Source organism: Melanaphis sacchari, unplaced genomic scaffold, assembly GCF_002803265.2.
Source record: "Melanaphis sacchari strain LSU unplaced genomic scaffold, SCAv2.0 Contig21_pilon_pilon, whole genome shotgun sequence".
NCBI classification, from domain to species: domain Eukaryota; kingdom Metazoa; phylum Arthropoda; class Insecta; order Hemiptera; family Aphididae; genus Melanaphis; species Melanaphis sacchari.
Genome location: NW_020271096.1, coordinates 1,390,897 through 1,407,820, shown reverse-complemented (window position 1 = coordinate 1,407,820; position 16,924 = coordinate 1,390,897). Strand labels below are relative to the sequence as shown.

Genomic DNA, 16,924 nt, shown 5'->3' with positions numbered 1-16,924 from the left:
TCCACCAAGTTTTGCAAATTAGTTATTTCACCCTTCAGTCATATTATTCATTCGATGCCCTCTTAACTAAAGTGGTTTTATGTACATTCTACGAGAAAGGTGAAAATACAAGTGCATTTTTTGAAAATTTAAGGTAGAAGCAGAACTTACACACCTATAGCCATTGGTAGCAATGTAGCATTTTCATGATATGAATTGAAGTAAGTTAAAAAGGTCTTCTGCATTTGGTGGCATTATTTCTTTTAGACATTCGATTCCATACAGTAGTTACTATTTACTTTATCCAGTGGTAGGAAAGCTATTCCATCAAGCACGCTTCAATATTTTCGAAAATTAGGTACTATCTCCTTTATAAATTTCCAACAAACCAAGTTTCTGAATTTTTTCTATGTAACGATTGACACAAATGATAAAAATTTCCGGTAATCGTAATATGGATTCCGAAAATAGTTTTTGCTGCGTATATGAGTGGTAAGTCAAAACCTAAATTTAAAAACATCAGATATAGGTACAAATCACGAGCCTGACGTTCTTATAATGTAATAATAAGTATTTGTTCATCTGTAAATAAATTTATTTTAATTTCTGAAAAATGCAATGTACTGATGTGGCAAATACAGAATTTAATAGTACAAGAATGACGTATAATTGCTTAAAAAATTCAGGAGCTAGGATAAAATTTTCATTGACAAACCAGGTATCAGATTCGGCAAATAACAAACATTAAAATTCTATCATCAGCATTCGAGTTATTTTCATACACAAAAAATCTTTCAAAAATAAACAAAATATACCAAGATAATAAATAAAGATGTACAATTTAATACACGACTTACTAAAATACAAACTACAATTTAACAAGTATAAGTAATTGTCATTCGGTAAATTTTCTATCTAACTTTTTTTCAGATTAGATACCAAAAATGTGTTAGTTGAAACTTTAAAGTAAATTAAAATAATTTTTTTTAATAAAGATAATATTGCATATTAGGACTAGTGACTATTAAACTATTTTCTGTAAACAACAAATTAGTGTCAAAATAAAAACTACTTAAAAATGTAAAATTAATATATACTATCATGTAATATTTAAAAGATTGTTTTTATTAGAAGTTGTGGGTGAGTGGATGGATGGTTAATGAAAAACTGATAATTAAGTATTAACTAAACCGTTTAGTTAAAAATATGACAATACCTACCTAGGAGATGGGTAGTTTGGTGGAATATATTAGACTATAATCTTTTAACAATTTCAAGTTTTCTAAGCCATTGTATTGTGTTAAATAATGTTAAATTAATGGATAACAATTGTAACTGCTAAATTTATTATTAGAATGTCCACTAAATTCCAACGTTATACAAAGAAAATTTACAATTAATTTTCCAAGTTTTAAGTGGTAAATAATAAAATAAGACCATGTAAAACATAAATATTAGTGTTACATTTCAAATTAAAATATACTTAAGTGTACCATATCAATTCATGCAATTATGCTTTACACTCAGCAATATCTTTCATATTTGTACAAAATAATGCAAGATTTATCCAATATATAAATATTTATGAATTAAACATTTAACTCAAACATTATAAAATGATTTTATAATTGATACATTTAGTAGTATGTTACTGCAAGTCAAATTACATGAATTTAATTTAAAAATCCAGTCTCCAATTAGTTTTAATCTACAATTACAATTCAAAACCTTAAATAAAACTGCTTAAATGTCTTCATTTTAACAATTAAGAATATTACTGAATAAGTAAGAAAATTTATTTTTAAACTCTATTTATTTATTTTAATTTAACCAATATATTAATTTTTGCAATCATAATTTTAAGATCTACTAAACTAATTATCTACTATAAATAATTAATTCATACTGTAAAACATAAAAATTATTTTCCTTGTTGTTCTACTAATCATCTTAAATTTTTTCAGCTTACCTTGAATGCAATAGTTTCATTACTTTTATATTTCTAAAAAACGGGTCCAACTAATGATCACTATACTCACTTTTTGAATTGTTTCAATAATCTAATATCATGAGTATTAACAATATTAACTTTAATTTTAAAATCATATACATAAATATTTACAAGGTTATTGAATTTACAAATATATATATTATAAAATGTATTGATAAACTGATGTGACAATGTTTGAAAATCAAACAATCATACTAGATATTGGTATTGGTATCATGAAAATTTTTTTAATTTTTCTATATATTTTATCATTTTGTTAAGTATTCTTTACCTGTTCCTAAATTCAATTTAAAATAGCTACAAATAATTTTAAATGTATGATAAAAGATAAATATCCCTATATTTAGCTGCACATAATAAAATGGTAAGTTCATAGGTTATATCTTAAAAAGTTAACAATAAAAAAATACTTTGGCTTATCACAAAGTTTATTACATTCACAAATGTGTATACTACATCAACCTACCTAAAAAAAAGTTGATTAACAAATAACTTAGCTCAATTTTAAAAAAATTTAGAGATTTAACATTTTTGTTTAAGTTTACATAATTTTGAATGTCTATTACATCAGATTTACACTGTACTTAATAATTCTAATTTAAACCACAAAATACATATTACACAAATTTGCCTACTAAGTGTTAGACTTGGGTGTAATGTTTACATTATAGATTAATATCATAGTACGGAATAAACTATTTAAATTTAAGGTAACAATAATGAAAAATATTAATTTATCAACTTAGCAATCAAAAAACATATATTTTAATAACATTATATACCAGTGTTATAATGTTCAATTGGATATAATTCTCGTCAGAACTAAGATGACCATCCATTTAGGAATTTAAATTGCTATATGGATCAAATTATTATCTACAACTTAAACTTAAGATAAATATCAAATATGATTTTAGAAAATACTAAAATATTTTTTTTTTATAATATAAAAACAGTAAAAATTGTTTTAAATAACTCATATAATTAATATATAATAAATTAGAAGTATCAAACAGTAACATAAAAACCAAGATATAAATTTTGAACTTTATTGGAAATGTAAATCATTTAAGTTGGAGTTAAATTTAACACAATAACAATCAGTCTGACGAGAGTTATCCAAAATATCATTATATTAATATTCCCAAAACCATATTATTGAAAATCATAATTACATATAAACATTAAAAATGTAACTAACACAATACATTAAACAAAATATAAATAATACTACACTAATTCAAATAATAATCACTCGTCATACAATTCATATTTCATTTAATTTAGCCATGAAACATTACACACAGATTTCTTAATAATAAAACGACTACAAAGAGTTAAGACGTACAAAAATATTACTTATCACATCACTAATATATAATTAAAATATTATATAAAACAATATTAAGTAAACAACATATTTGTACTTAAAATATTATTTATTTATTAGGCTTGCTAAAGAAAGTCAAAACATGATATAATTGAAAATATTAATATTTTTGGCATTATTTTTAAAATAAAATAATTTAACACAATTTTTCAAAGTACAAAAATGAACGGTATAATGATTTGCTTAGATTGATAGAAAATATTGGAATAAATATTCCCCTCTAAAAATGTAAATACCTATGTGTATATAATATATAATAAAGAAATTATCAATCAAACCATGACATTCTCAGATTGAAACTTTTATCATGTCTGATTACAAAAAACAATATTCAACAGAACTTTCTAAATAAATGAAAAAGCCAGATAAATCAAAACAAGCAGAAAAAAAATTAAATAAATACCAATTATCATTAATTTAAATTTTTTTTTTTTAATTAATCAATAATTTTTGTTAATAGTTCATCAATAATATTAATTATTCATCTACAAAAAGTAAAATAACTATTATAATTTATAACCATAAGTAGTTATTTAATTTTGAACCAATATTCAACCTTTACTTTTAAAGTTTGTTAAAAAATAAAATAATATTATAATAAACAATCAAATTAATGTTATAATATAAATACTAAATTAATAATTATAAAATAAAAGATAATATAGATTGAAAACACGACAAGTTGACTAAGTGGCAATATAGTTAAACATGAATTGTGTTAGTTATTTTGTTTATTTTCATTCTATAAATGTTATACTGTAACTTTTCAATTTTCCATTGTTAACATTGTAATTGATAATGAATCCAAATCATACAAATAACAATGGTGATCAAACAGAAGTGTGCGATTTATATCGTATGTGTAATTCAATAATTTTAAATTATGATAAAACTGAGTGAAAACTTATGAGTATAATGAAGATTTACAAAAAAAAAAAAAAAACCATTATAGTCATTTTATTGAAAATTTAAGTTTGTTTAATATGAAAATATATTATACTTTGTGATGATAGATTAATATTTACTTTATTTTATATATATATATATATTTATAATATATAGTATGTTAAAAATATCTATTACTCGCTTATGAAGGACTTGCTACTACCACAGGAGCATTAGTCAAAGACCGGGTTGCTAATGGTACAAATTCAGCTGCATCTGGATTTAACGTACTCTGTAACACACATTTAAAAATGTCTATGATAAATCATTTAAGTAATAATATTGCTTTTAAAAATCAAGTAGTCAGCATAATTTATGTTGTATTTTCTATTTCATAAACAATAAACATTGGCAAACTGTTCATATTTTTAGTTTACACCTTTAATTTAAATTAGATGAATATAAACTATAAATATGTATTGCCTAACAAATTAAAACAGTATGTTTAATAAATTAAGTAGTAAATATTTTTATTAAGACTAATATTTAAATTATGTAATTTTTAATTATTTACAAATTTTTAAATTTATTTATTTATAATTAGATATATTTCAAGAAAAAATTATTTTAATAATAACTATGATAGAAACCATTTTATAAGATTCAATCATAAAAATAATAATTATAAAACTCATAGAATAAGAAAAACTAATTGAAGAACATAATATGATCATGTCAAAAGACTAAAATTTTAAAAACTTTGAGAAACAATAAATTAAAATATAATTGCATTTAATTTTAATTAATACAATCTATGGGCTAAAATTAATATTTTTACTTACAGATAATTTAACAATTAAAGATATTTAATACTATTAATATAGATATTGCTCCCCTTATAGCTTAAATGCTCTTATAATCTATATGTGCAATCAATATATTATAGCAACATATATAACAATAAATGTCATATATCACTGTTAAATTTTAAACTCGTACAATACTCTAATATTACTAATTTCTAAATTGGATGAAGTTAAAAAAAAAAATTAAATGACTTACTGTAGATTGCCTTGGCTGGTCACCATTATTGCAAGATGTATTTAAGCTCAAATGATCAAGTCTATGGGTTATCATTGAGGTAGAGCTACTTGAACCATTTCTTTAAATAATAATATAAGTTAAATTTGCACATATAAATATTATATAAAAATATAAAAATTAATTTACGTTTGAGAGTCGCCATTTGCTGTACCATTCTGTTTGCTATTATGTTGTTCATCATCTAACATAGCTTCAAGACATTCTTTCATCAATTCTTTTTCTTCTAATTCTTTCATAACCTATAAATGAAAACATATTTATCAAAACTATAACATTTATTATTTTTCTAATACACATAAAAACTAATATTTTATCTTTATAAAATTTTAAATTTAATAGCCTTAGTACAACCATGCAACAACAATGAAGTGCAATATCATCAATGATAAATTAGGTACTTGTTACAAATTACTCGACCCTCAATCTGTATAAAATACCCTGATGACATGGGGCAACTTTAAGTCAATAGTCTCTATTCTAAAATATTATTATTCATGATTGATAGATTTAAAAAAAAAAAATCACCAAAATAAACTTAATACATAATAGCATAAGTCATAGTAAAATGCTAATAACAATTTAAGTTTTCCTTATAAATCAACTATAAATGTATAGTATTATGATCATGTCAATATGTTGTTGGTTAATTCTTTAATATATAGGTAAACAATTTAAAACAATTTAAGTATGAAGTTTGTGCCTACCTTACAAATTCATTGAGTTGGTTCCTACAATATAAATACAAGCACTTTTTTTTTTTACAACAAAAACATGATGTTAGAACAATTAAAGTGTGACATTTAAAGACTTTTTCTTATTCTCTAAAGTATAATTATTTAATTACTACTATAAAACATCCAATGGTCGCCCAGTGGCAGGGTGATGATTAATTTTTTAAACAGCACCAGTGGTATGAAAAAAACAAACAAGTGTTCTAATTATTTTCAGATAATAACATCAACATATGTATAATACATTTGTTGTTTCTACTGAATATTAAAATTATAAATTAATTAATTTGTTGTTGACAAGTAATATCAGTAAAATAATTATTTATAGCTAAACTCTGTTCTAAAAATATAATAATCATTTTTCAGACACCATGAATGAAAACCACTCAATCACACTGATAACTGGGAAGTGGTGAGAGATACATCATACAGGGTGAAAATTGGTAGATAAATTGAGTGTAATGTATACCTGTAAGTCAAATTCTTCTTGATTTTCCATCCACATATATTCAGAAAAATCTCCATCTCTTGTTGGTGGATCAATGGAATCAGAATTTGATTCTGTATCATAAGGATTACTCAAATTATCATCATCATTTAATGTATTGTCATTACTTTGTTCTTTAGATTCTTCCTTGGGGACCTTCATTATTATTTTATTTATTCAATTATTTCCTAAAACAATAAATAAAAAGTTAGGTATATTAATGAAATTAAACTTAAGCTAACATTCTAAAAAAATTCCATAAATTTAGGGTTAGTAGCCTTTGGTAACATGTATGGGGTAATTTTTAACCCCAATAAATTTTAAATATGCTATAAATTATTTTGTAGATTTTACATACTCAAATAAGTAATCCTATCTTTTAATTATAACCACACAATCACAAAAATATCAAAAACTTATTTTTTGATTTGTATAACACACAAAAATTAAAAATTAATTTGTACCTAACAATTAATATACTTCAATAAAGAGAAAATAATACATTTATTTAATTTCTAATATTAATTAACACTTGAAAATCAATAAAATGTAATATTATTTGAAAAAAAAATTTACACAAAAAGCAAAAATAAGTAGTTTAATACCACTAATGTTATTAAAAGTTAGATATCCAAGTATATTTAATTTCAATCTGTTCACTTTAAACTGTAAAGAATTTAATAAATAAAAATTAAAACAGTATTACAAATTTTTTAAATATATAACTACTACTAATATTAATAATTATTATTATTTTAAGAGCAGAATTTAATTTTATAAATAAGGCAGGGAGTACAATCAATATTTATCTGATATTTTATTAATTTAAGGATTATAGACTTTTTGTATGTATAATTGAAGGTACCTGCTTAGGAACTACATTATTTAAAATAATTTATTTCAATTTTCATATTGTTTAGCAAAAAATATTACAATAAAAAATGAAAAATTATTTATTATCATCATTCAACAACAACCAAGTATAATAATCAATAATAACTAATAAGTTACCCTATCTACTAAAAAATAATAATGTACTATCTACCTATAATTATTTAATTACTTAAATAACATCTAATTGTCAATAAAACTTTCCAATTTCCTTACAAGAGATTGTATTTGAAATAAAAAAACCAGTTTGATAATGCCAAACATGTTTTACCTTTAATGATTTCAACAATAACCAAGGCAGTATTTAATGCAGTGCAGTATCTACCAAAAAATAAGGTTTACATCAAAACGAATAGGCTACCAATATTGGTTTAAAACATGTTAATAAAATAAATTAAAATATGAGGCGAGATACAAAAATAATAATAATAATATTATGTAATAAAAATTCAAACGCAGAGTACTGTTGAATTGATTTGACAGTACATAGTAGCTATGTACAATGTAAGAAAAATATATTCTTTTTCTTAAGTAGAAACGATGAATCCTGACAAAACATTCATTGTAGATAATATTTTATCTACAAGAAATTGAAATTCAAGTGAAAAAATTAAACGAATTTGGTAATATGCATTGCCTTTCACAATGCCCTAGTTTTTTATATATATATAATTGCTCACGCACACAGTTCTACGAAATACACGCTCGTACACATATATACCAACTCTCTCACATACACACACACACACACACACACATGTACGCAAGCACGCACGCACGCACGCAACATTATAAGCACTCACACCACGGTGGTGTACGCGTGTCGATGTTCTCGATAGAGATGGAGAAAAAGAGAGAGGCAAACGGCATGTTAAAACGTATAAAAAAAAAAAAAAAATAATAACACATTCGAGAAATCGACACTATGAAAATAAAACAATCGTAACGACTTGGGCTATAACTATGTGTAACACTATACTCACGAGAAGACGAAGAAAACGACAACGGCGGATTTGAACACGCCGGCGAGAATGTACTCCAACAACGGCTGTAGAAAACGTTGTGATGGACCGACGGAGGAAAAAACCACGGTGGCAATAAAAATGGACGATAGACCGACACTAATGACGTTCGCTTGGCGTTTATTGTACGGTGGTCGGTGACACGGAATGCAGACTACGGAGGTATAGCGCACGAGGAGTATCGTTCACAAAATGGAAGGTGAACAGGAAAAACGTCGTCGACGAATGAGAACTGTCGATTCCAAGTGACTCTGCGCAGCGCCCCCCAGCGGCAATATTGTTGTACCAGAAAAATGAGTGCAGAAGTTTGACCACCGGAGGCCGCGATGAAAACGTTGTACCGAACCGAACGAGCGTTGGCGTGCTCACTGGGATGGTACTCTTGAGTTCACAATACCAGTGTCGTCGATTTACGAGCCCAAAATTGTAAATAAAGTCGTCGATAATAACGTGTCCAATGCGAGATGAATTGGCGACGACAATTTTTTTTTTTTTTTAGTGAGCAGAAAAAAGGATAACGTGTCACGTTAGACGCTTTGACAAACTATTAATTATGAAATTAAAAATATCAAATACGATATAGTTATTAATTTATTCTATACTCGATAATTATATACTTCTACATCCTTGAGTATAAAGCATGTATGACATTATGTCGATATTGTCTATGCCCTGGATATAATGTAGTAGATACACTGGTCAGTAATCGATTGAGTAGACAATAGACATTAACAAATGTGAAATGACTAAACAGTAATTACAGCTTGAATATTACTATGCTTCCATTAATAATCTACAAAAAAAAGTTTAAAACGTAAAATGAAACAAGTAGATGTAGTAATTACTAACTAATAACACTTCAGTACCTAGTTCAGTACACGATTCACTGTTCGCAGACTAGATAAGTGCTTTTTTTTTTAAGTTCAATTTTTCGTGAAAATGCTATGAATTGAATAATGTATATTGTATAAATTAACATTGTCGCCTAACCGGTAATTACATGTCCACAGTTTTTTGCTAACACGTTACACAACCATATTTCGATAAAATATAACAAAATGGCTTTTTGTAGTATTTAATATATAAATGGTAGCTTATGGTTAGGTACTGAATAAATTATTATATACCTAAACCGTAGAAGTTTCGCACTTTGATCTTGGTGCCCTTGGTGGTAACAAATCATTTTTGAATTTTAATGAATAATGCACAAATTTATCATTCATCAGTTTATCTCCGACACGCAGTGCAAGAATGCACTGATAAACATGATACATGAACTGCACAAAAGACATGTTGATATCGAAAATTGCAAAATAAAAAAAAAAATTGAAAATAATTACTAATTTTATGTAAATTAAAATATAATTTTATAAACTTTTTAATTTGTAAAATATTTACTTAACATAATATTAGGTATCTGAATAATGAACACAATAATAAATTTAGTAAAAAACATCTGGTGTACACTTTAATGTTTTCTTCTGTTTTCTTAAAACCTGCATCCCATCCAATTAAAACATTCTTTAAATAATTATCTTGATTTTGAGCGGAGCCAAAGGGTATTCAAGGTATGCGGTAGCGTCTCCTAAACAAAATTCTTTACATACAATAATTTTAAATTATGAAAGGAGCAAGTCTTTGAGTATAATAATTGATACATGTTTTTAGCATCTAATAACTAAATACATTACATAATATAGTACTGTAGGAATAAAAATATTTTTTATTGAGAAAAGGGTTAACATTTCCAGAAATATTCACATCTCTTAATCATGAAGGCTGGCTCTGTCATTGTCTTACTATGTTTTTTTACATTAAAGTACTTAATGATTCCTACCTTAAAAATATCTAATTTAAATATTGATAGAAGATTAACATAATGAAACAAATTTAAATTATGAAAAAATCTTAGCATATAACATTAATTATTAAGTTTTTAATATTATGGAATTAAATAAGTATTTTAAAAATATTTTAGTTTTCATAATTGAACACTTTTCATATACATAATTACTTGAAAATGTATCTACTATGTACACCATATTAATAAACAATAGATTCTATCGGTTAGTTTAAAATAAATATCAAGATAAGGTATAAACTATTAGTTTAAACTAAATTAATGTAAATATACTGTTACAACATCTGTACAAATACACATTTAACCGTACACAAGAATACACTATTTCTTTAACCTCATGTACATTTTTACAATTATAAAAGGTAAAATATGTGATTGTATAAAGTTGCATTTACAATAGTTATATATAAAATGAACTAATTTTAAATTTAGCAATAATATTCTAAAATGTAGTTAAATTTAAGATACTGAATTATTAGGAATTCAAATCTACTAAATTGTCAAATTGATTATTTAATTAAATATAATTTGAAGTAGACTCTAACCAATACTTATTAGCTTAAATTACTGTTATTATCAAACAATAATAAATAAGGATGTTTAATCTTTGTGTAGAAAACATACCTAATATTATATTATACCTGTACACTAAAAATTAATTAGTATAAAATAAAAACAAATTATTTAATACTACCAATGTAATAACATTTTTTTCGAGACACAATTTTCCAACAGAAGACTATAATTTCTTTATTAAGTAAATATTAAAAAATCATAATTAATGAAAATTTTGAATATAATAAATAAAATTTAAGTAAGCTACTGTAAAATAAAAAATGAATAAATAGAATTTGAATTAAAATATACTTCAATTGTAAATATAAATTTCTTAAAAATGATATCTCTGAACTATTATTTAGACCTAAATATAGTGTACAGTCTTGTATTTAAGTGGAGAAATGAATCAAATTACATTCAATAGATAGGACAATATATTTAAATGCTGTACAATTTAAAATATTAAATAAACTAAAAAGTTAAAGTATTAAAATAGTTTCAACAGAAAAAAATCTAAATAATATGTTAATAAAACACTAAAAATAATAGGATAAAAACTATAAATTGAATTTCGTTTAGTTCAAATAAAAATGTTGATATTAATATTTATAAAAGTTAATTTTAATGAAAAACCACATACTTATTATTTACATATAGTACTATATTTTTATAAAAATATTTAATCTATGAAATAGTAAAATCTTGATCAAATTTGATAAAAACATAATTAATTGTTTAAAAAATATAATAATTCATGTACAATTTTATTCTTTATGATAACTTCTAATATAGAGATTAACAAAATAAAAAAATAATTTTTAATAAAATAACATCAGTTATAATAAAAAAACATTTTTCACTGGTTAACTTAATATTGCAAGCACTTACTTAAAAATAAAATGGTTTGATTTATGCCCAGGTCTACTGTACATTTTGAACATTTTTCTATGAAGTAAATGATATGTACCATTACAAACCTGGAAACACTAATTGTATTATAAAAATATTAATAATTTATTAAAATGACTAAAATTAATAAACAATAAATTTCAATATTTGAACTAACCAACATATAATTATATTATAAATTAAACACAAGTCATTGTCATCTTTTTGGTTATGTTAGTTCAATTCAAAACTGAAAAAAAGATAATAAATTAAAATTAAATACATAACTTATTTTATAATTATAAGATATTATTTAAATTACCTCTGTAAATTAGACATCTATAAACTCTTGATAAGTTTAAAACTGGAACTTGAAGTACTTGAATTATTTATACTTTGAATTCTACTGAACACTTGAGTATTTACCTAGACATTATGTAAATAGTAACAATAATAAAAAAAAAAAAAACATGGAATAATAATTATAACATTATCATTGAATGAATATTGAAATACATTCAATTAAAGATTGAATTTTTATATTTATAATATGCAGCCACTAATATTATGAGGCCAAGATATTTAAAAGATAAATATACAAGATAATTGCATTTACTTTTTTACTATATTAATATCCTTTGATTTATAAAATGTTAATTAGTATTGTAAACAATTATAATCATAAAAATTTGAGAAATAAAAAACTTATTAATGACAGATAATGCCCATTTAATAAAACAATTAACTTTTAATAATTAAAAACAAATACTGAACATAAATTTAATTTTCTAGTAAGAATTAAAATCTTGTACTGCTACATTTTACAAATACTTAATACCATAATTTAACTAGAAATTGTAAATAAATAAATTAATCTAGCCCCACAAAATTATGACTGTATATTTGTTTAAATATCAAAATAATAAAAAAAAAAAAAAAATGACTATAAATAAGCAAAACATTTGAGAATATAACTTTTAACATATATTTATTCTATCGTTGATCAATTTCAAAAATAATACAATTTAATTTTTATTATTTATATTTAATAATAAATTATAAATTGCAAACCTACCTAAGACACTTACTATCTTGGAACCGGGGGACCTAAGTCCTACGCTGTTGATAGGAGTCTCAATATGTTGGTCTGCATTAAATGCCTAATTTAATATCTTGTACCCACAATCTATAACTAATCATCTATTGATAGTGAAACCTCTATAAAACATAACGATGGTGGCCAAAAAAGGGTATTATTGAAAGATATTCACTATTCTAAGTAGTAAGATGCTATATTATCACATTTAATAGAGGTTTAAAAAAATCTATTAAACACATTCAATAATTGGGAAACATTGATAAATAGAGATTTCACTTTAATATGATTAAAATAAAACACATGAGGAAATATGACGTTAATAATATTTTACAGAATTTTAGAACATAACAATGTATACTACTTACGATCTGTTCCAATATAGTAGAAATTATGCCTACCATATTTAAGCATTAATAAGAATGTTCCTTCTAATAAAAAAATATTTTATGAATTATAAGTAAATTTATTGAGTCAACAACAATTGTATTCTGGTCCCTGTATAAAGACTGGGTATTTTTTATTTTATTAATATAATATAGTTACACAAAAATTATTCACCATTAAATAAAACGCATTACATTTCAATTAACCAGTGTTTTAAATTTTAAAAATTATATTGGAAAAACAATAATTAATTAAATAAAAAAATATATATATATATTATATATAAGCAGGTATATAAAATGTTTTAACTTATTTTTCCTAAATTTTAAATCATAATGAATATGATAAACAAAATATTGTACTAACATAATTTAATAGCGATTTATAAATGGCATTAAGTGTCAATATGTGAAGAGCAGATAGTTTTTTGTCGGAAAAAAAACATCATTTGTATAGTTCAATACCCAAAAGTTGAAGGAGGAAAATTTGATGGTTATTGATTCCTACCAGACTTGCTTCAGCAACTTTCCTAACAAGATACAAAAAAAAATCATTATGCATAAAAACAAAAAAAAATCCTTTGTATTATTTTTACTCAAGCTAAGAATAATTTTGAAACATCAACAATTCCAGTTTAAAATGTTAATGTTAAATATACAATACTTACTTTTAGTACCTTCCTCTTGAATTTTGATGGAAATTACCACCACCTCCTAAAATCAATTTATTATGTTATTAAAAAAAATGATTTTATTATTAATAAACATACATATAATTAATGTATAAAAAAATGTTATTAAATTATTTCAACAAAAAATATTACCACGACCTGTGTGATATGGTACTGCTCTATTGTTACCGAAATTTCCTCGCATTGGTCCTCCTCCATATCCACTTTGACTACCACCCCAATTACCTCCTTAAAAATAAATAGTATACTTAAATAAATAATAAATAATTTTAGATATTATAGTTGATGTAAATACCTCCACTACCCCAACCTCCATGAGAAGCTTGACTACCCCAAACATTATTCCAACCTTGAGGACCACCTTGAGCCCAACCACCACCACTGCTTCCTCCACTGCCATATCCACCAAAATGATTACCTAAAAATAAAATTAGTTAACATAATTTTAAATTGAAAGATCTATAAGATACAATATGCATATCATAAAATATGCAAATATATATATGATGTGTATTCTTAAACAGCTTTAGATTAAAGATCATAGTTATTTAACTTCATAAGTTATAATTTAGATATGTTTAAACATATAAAAATAAAATACACTTGCCTCCCCAATTATTATTTGGTCCTCCCCAATTTTGTCCTCTACCACTACTAGCACCACGTCCACCTCTACGGCCTCTAGAAGCCGATGCTACATCTTTACTGACAGCTTTTTTAACTTCTAATTTAGATCCAGAAACTTCGTGGCTTTTAATTACTACAAAAAATAAAAATATAATATTTAAGTTCTATTTGTGAAAAATAAAATAATATAATACATACAAACAGCTTTATCAACTGAATCTGAATCATCAAATTCAATGAATCCAAAACCTTTACGTTGACCAGTTTCTTTATCTGTAATAATTTGAATATTAAGTATATTTCCATATTGTCCAAAATACTCTTTTAAATCTTCTTCAGCTTGTTCTTTAATTCCAGAAACAAACATTTTTTTTACAGTCCATGCTATATCAGGTTTATCTATATCCTATAATTATACCATAGTAAAATAAAACATAAAATATAGAACAATGTAATTATTTTTATAGTATTTGATTAAATATTTACATCACGAGGAACAGCACGTTTTGTTTCTACTTCACGACCATCAATTTTATGTGGTCTATTGGCCATAGCATCATCTACCATTGAAGATTTTGAGTAAGTAATAAAACCAAAACCTCGTGATCTAAAATATGAAATAAGTTTTAAGATACATAAAGAATAAATTGTTACATAAACATTTAAAATCTCAACTTATTATCAGTGTTGTAAATTCATGTATTTAATATAAAGATGAATTAATAAATAAAATTTAATTTTTTCACATTTTCTAAAGCAAAAAAGTATAAGCAAATTTATGGATATCAAAAACAAAATCTTTTTTAATACTTCCTACATTTATTTATAATATAACATGTACCTATAAATACACATTTTAAATTATTAACAATAATAGCAGACCCATATCTCAATCTATAATAAATAATCATACATCAATAAATATTATAACAAAATATAATTGATTAAAATGAACAAAATTAACATTAATTTATTCATCAAATCTTGATTATTTTTTTACAGTATAATTTCAAGAAAAAATAGCTGCAAATAAACTAAATAAACGTGGAATATTTAGTAACATTAATTTACATTTACTATATGATTAAAATTTAATCAAATACCTAGTCATTTTTACACTTGAATCAAAGTAGATATAAAAATGAGTTAAAATACTTTATAATTAATAATGTACTAGTTTATTCCCATTTTTAATCAAGCTAACTTATAAAACAATTCTATTCATTATTTTTGTATTATGCTAAGTTTTTAAGTATGATTTTGCAAGACCTTTACAATAACCTATGTTTAGTACACATTTAAATAAATTAATATTTAATTGAATAAAACAGAAAGTGAACTGGTTAAATAGGTAATTAAAAACTTTAAGTATAACCTTTTTGTAACAGGATCTTTCATAACAACTACATCCACAATATCGCCCCACTTTTCAAAAAATTCTTTTAATGAATCATTTGTAGTTGTGTAGTTAAGTCCACCTATAAATAGTTTCCTGAATTGTTCCGGTTCTTCTACATCAACAGTATTCTCTCCCTATTCAAAATCATATAATAATTGTTTAAACAAAAGTTTATCGATAAAATACATTTAACATTATAAAAGTCAAGTAAAAGTCTTACCGATACACTCATTGTATGTACTATGGAGATAAATGTACACAAGATCAATTATATATTTGGTGACGATAAAAATTGGGCCTCTCAAAAAAGCCGCTGGAATGAAAGCACGATATTCGGGTTGACAATTTTTCGTTGTAGGTATATATAGCCGTTAACAGGTACTAGTTCTACTAGAGGCCTAACTGTGGAAGTGCAAACAAATGTACTATTTACCGACTATAAATTACAAATAGAGTTCTGTTTGTACACCATCGGCATTCGGCAATAAATCAAAATTCACAGGTCACAGCGACAGCACGAGAACCTAACGTATAAGACGGGCCCGCAACTAGCGCCGCGATTCGAAATTGATAGTTGATATTGCAGTATACAGTATTAAAATATGTATAACGTTTAGGTATTGTGCTGTATAATACTAATTACCGACATTACTAACTGTGGTCTGCAATACAGGTTGCCCGATATCGACGGGCGTTGGAAGTTTGTATTTTGGAACTCTGGTCTCCGATTAGTCGGTTTCGTCTTGATAAGACGAACCGCTAAATTCAATTAGCCAGTGTAGTAAACAAACCACAGAAATGCACGTGAAAAAAACACCAGGCTAGCAGGCTGTAGTAGTGACATCAGGCCGACATGCAGTGCACATGTCACTATGTGGTTACACTGAACGCAAAAAAAAAAAAAAACACCAACTCGA

The 16,924-nt window shown here is 24.5% G+C and overlaps 2 protein-coding genes across 6 annotated transcripts; both read right to left on the bottom strand.

The window, feature by feature from the left end:
• Positions 1 to 4,467: 4,467 nt before the first annotated feature.
• On the bottom strand, positions 4,468 to 6,749 carry LOC112593999 (polyadenylate-binding protein-interacting protein 2B). Its single transcript, XM_025338587.1, has 4 exons — positions 6,570 to 6,749; positions 5,496 to 5,608; positions 5,328 to 5,427; positions 4,468 to 4,557 (listed from the first exon to the last, which is right to left on the bottom strand). The coding sequence occupies exons 1-4, from the start codon at positions 6,747 to 6,749 to the stop codon at positions 4,468 to 4,470; spliced, it is 483 nt and encodes a 160-aa protein (XP_025194372.1).
• A 10-nt stretch (positions 6,750 to 6,759) lies between these two features.
• On the bottom strand, positions 6,760 to 16,711 carry LOC112594102 (heterogeneous nuclear ribonucleoprotein A1-like). 5 transcript variants are annotated; one of them, XM_025338731.1, is made up of 16 exons: positions 16,228 to 16,711; positions 15,984 to 16,141; positions 15,095 to 15,215; positions 14,807 to 15,014; positions 14,589 to 14,741; positions 14,277 to 14,399; positions 14,114 to 14,209; positions 13,958 to 14,003; positions 13,657 to 13,819; positions 12,130 to 12,233; positions 11,986 to 12,057; positions 11,808 to 11,905; positions 9,628 to 9,777; positions 9,118 to 9,293; positions 8,462 to 9,044; positions 6,760 to 6,775 (listed from the first exon to the last, which is right to left on the bottom strand). In XM_025338731.1, the coding sequence occupies exons 1-8, from the start codon at positions 16,237 to 16,239 to the stop codon at positions 13,960 to 13,962; spliced, it is 915 nt and encodes a 304-aa protein (XP_025194516.1). In that variant the 5' UTR covers positions 16,240 to 16,711; the 3' UTR covers positions 6,760 to 6,775; positions 8,462 to 9,044; positions 9,118 to 9,293; positions 9,628 to 9,777; positions 11,808 to 11,905; positions 11,986 to 12,057; positions 12,130 to 12,233; positions 13,657 to 13,819; positions 13,958 to 13,959. The 5 variants fall into 5 exon arrangements, with proteins under 5 accessions (XP_025194516.1, XP_025194515.1, XP_025194514.1 ...); XM_025338730.1 differs by having other exon boundaries at positions 8,462 to 9,293; XM_025338729.1 differs by lacking the exons at positions 6,760 to 6,775; positions 8,462 to 9,044; positions 9,118 to 9,293; positions 9,628 to 9,777 and adding an exon at positions 9,927 to 10,085.
• Between the last annotated feature and the right edge of the window lie 213 nt (positions 16,712 to 16,924).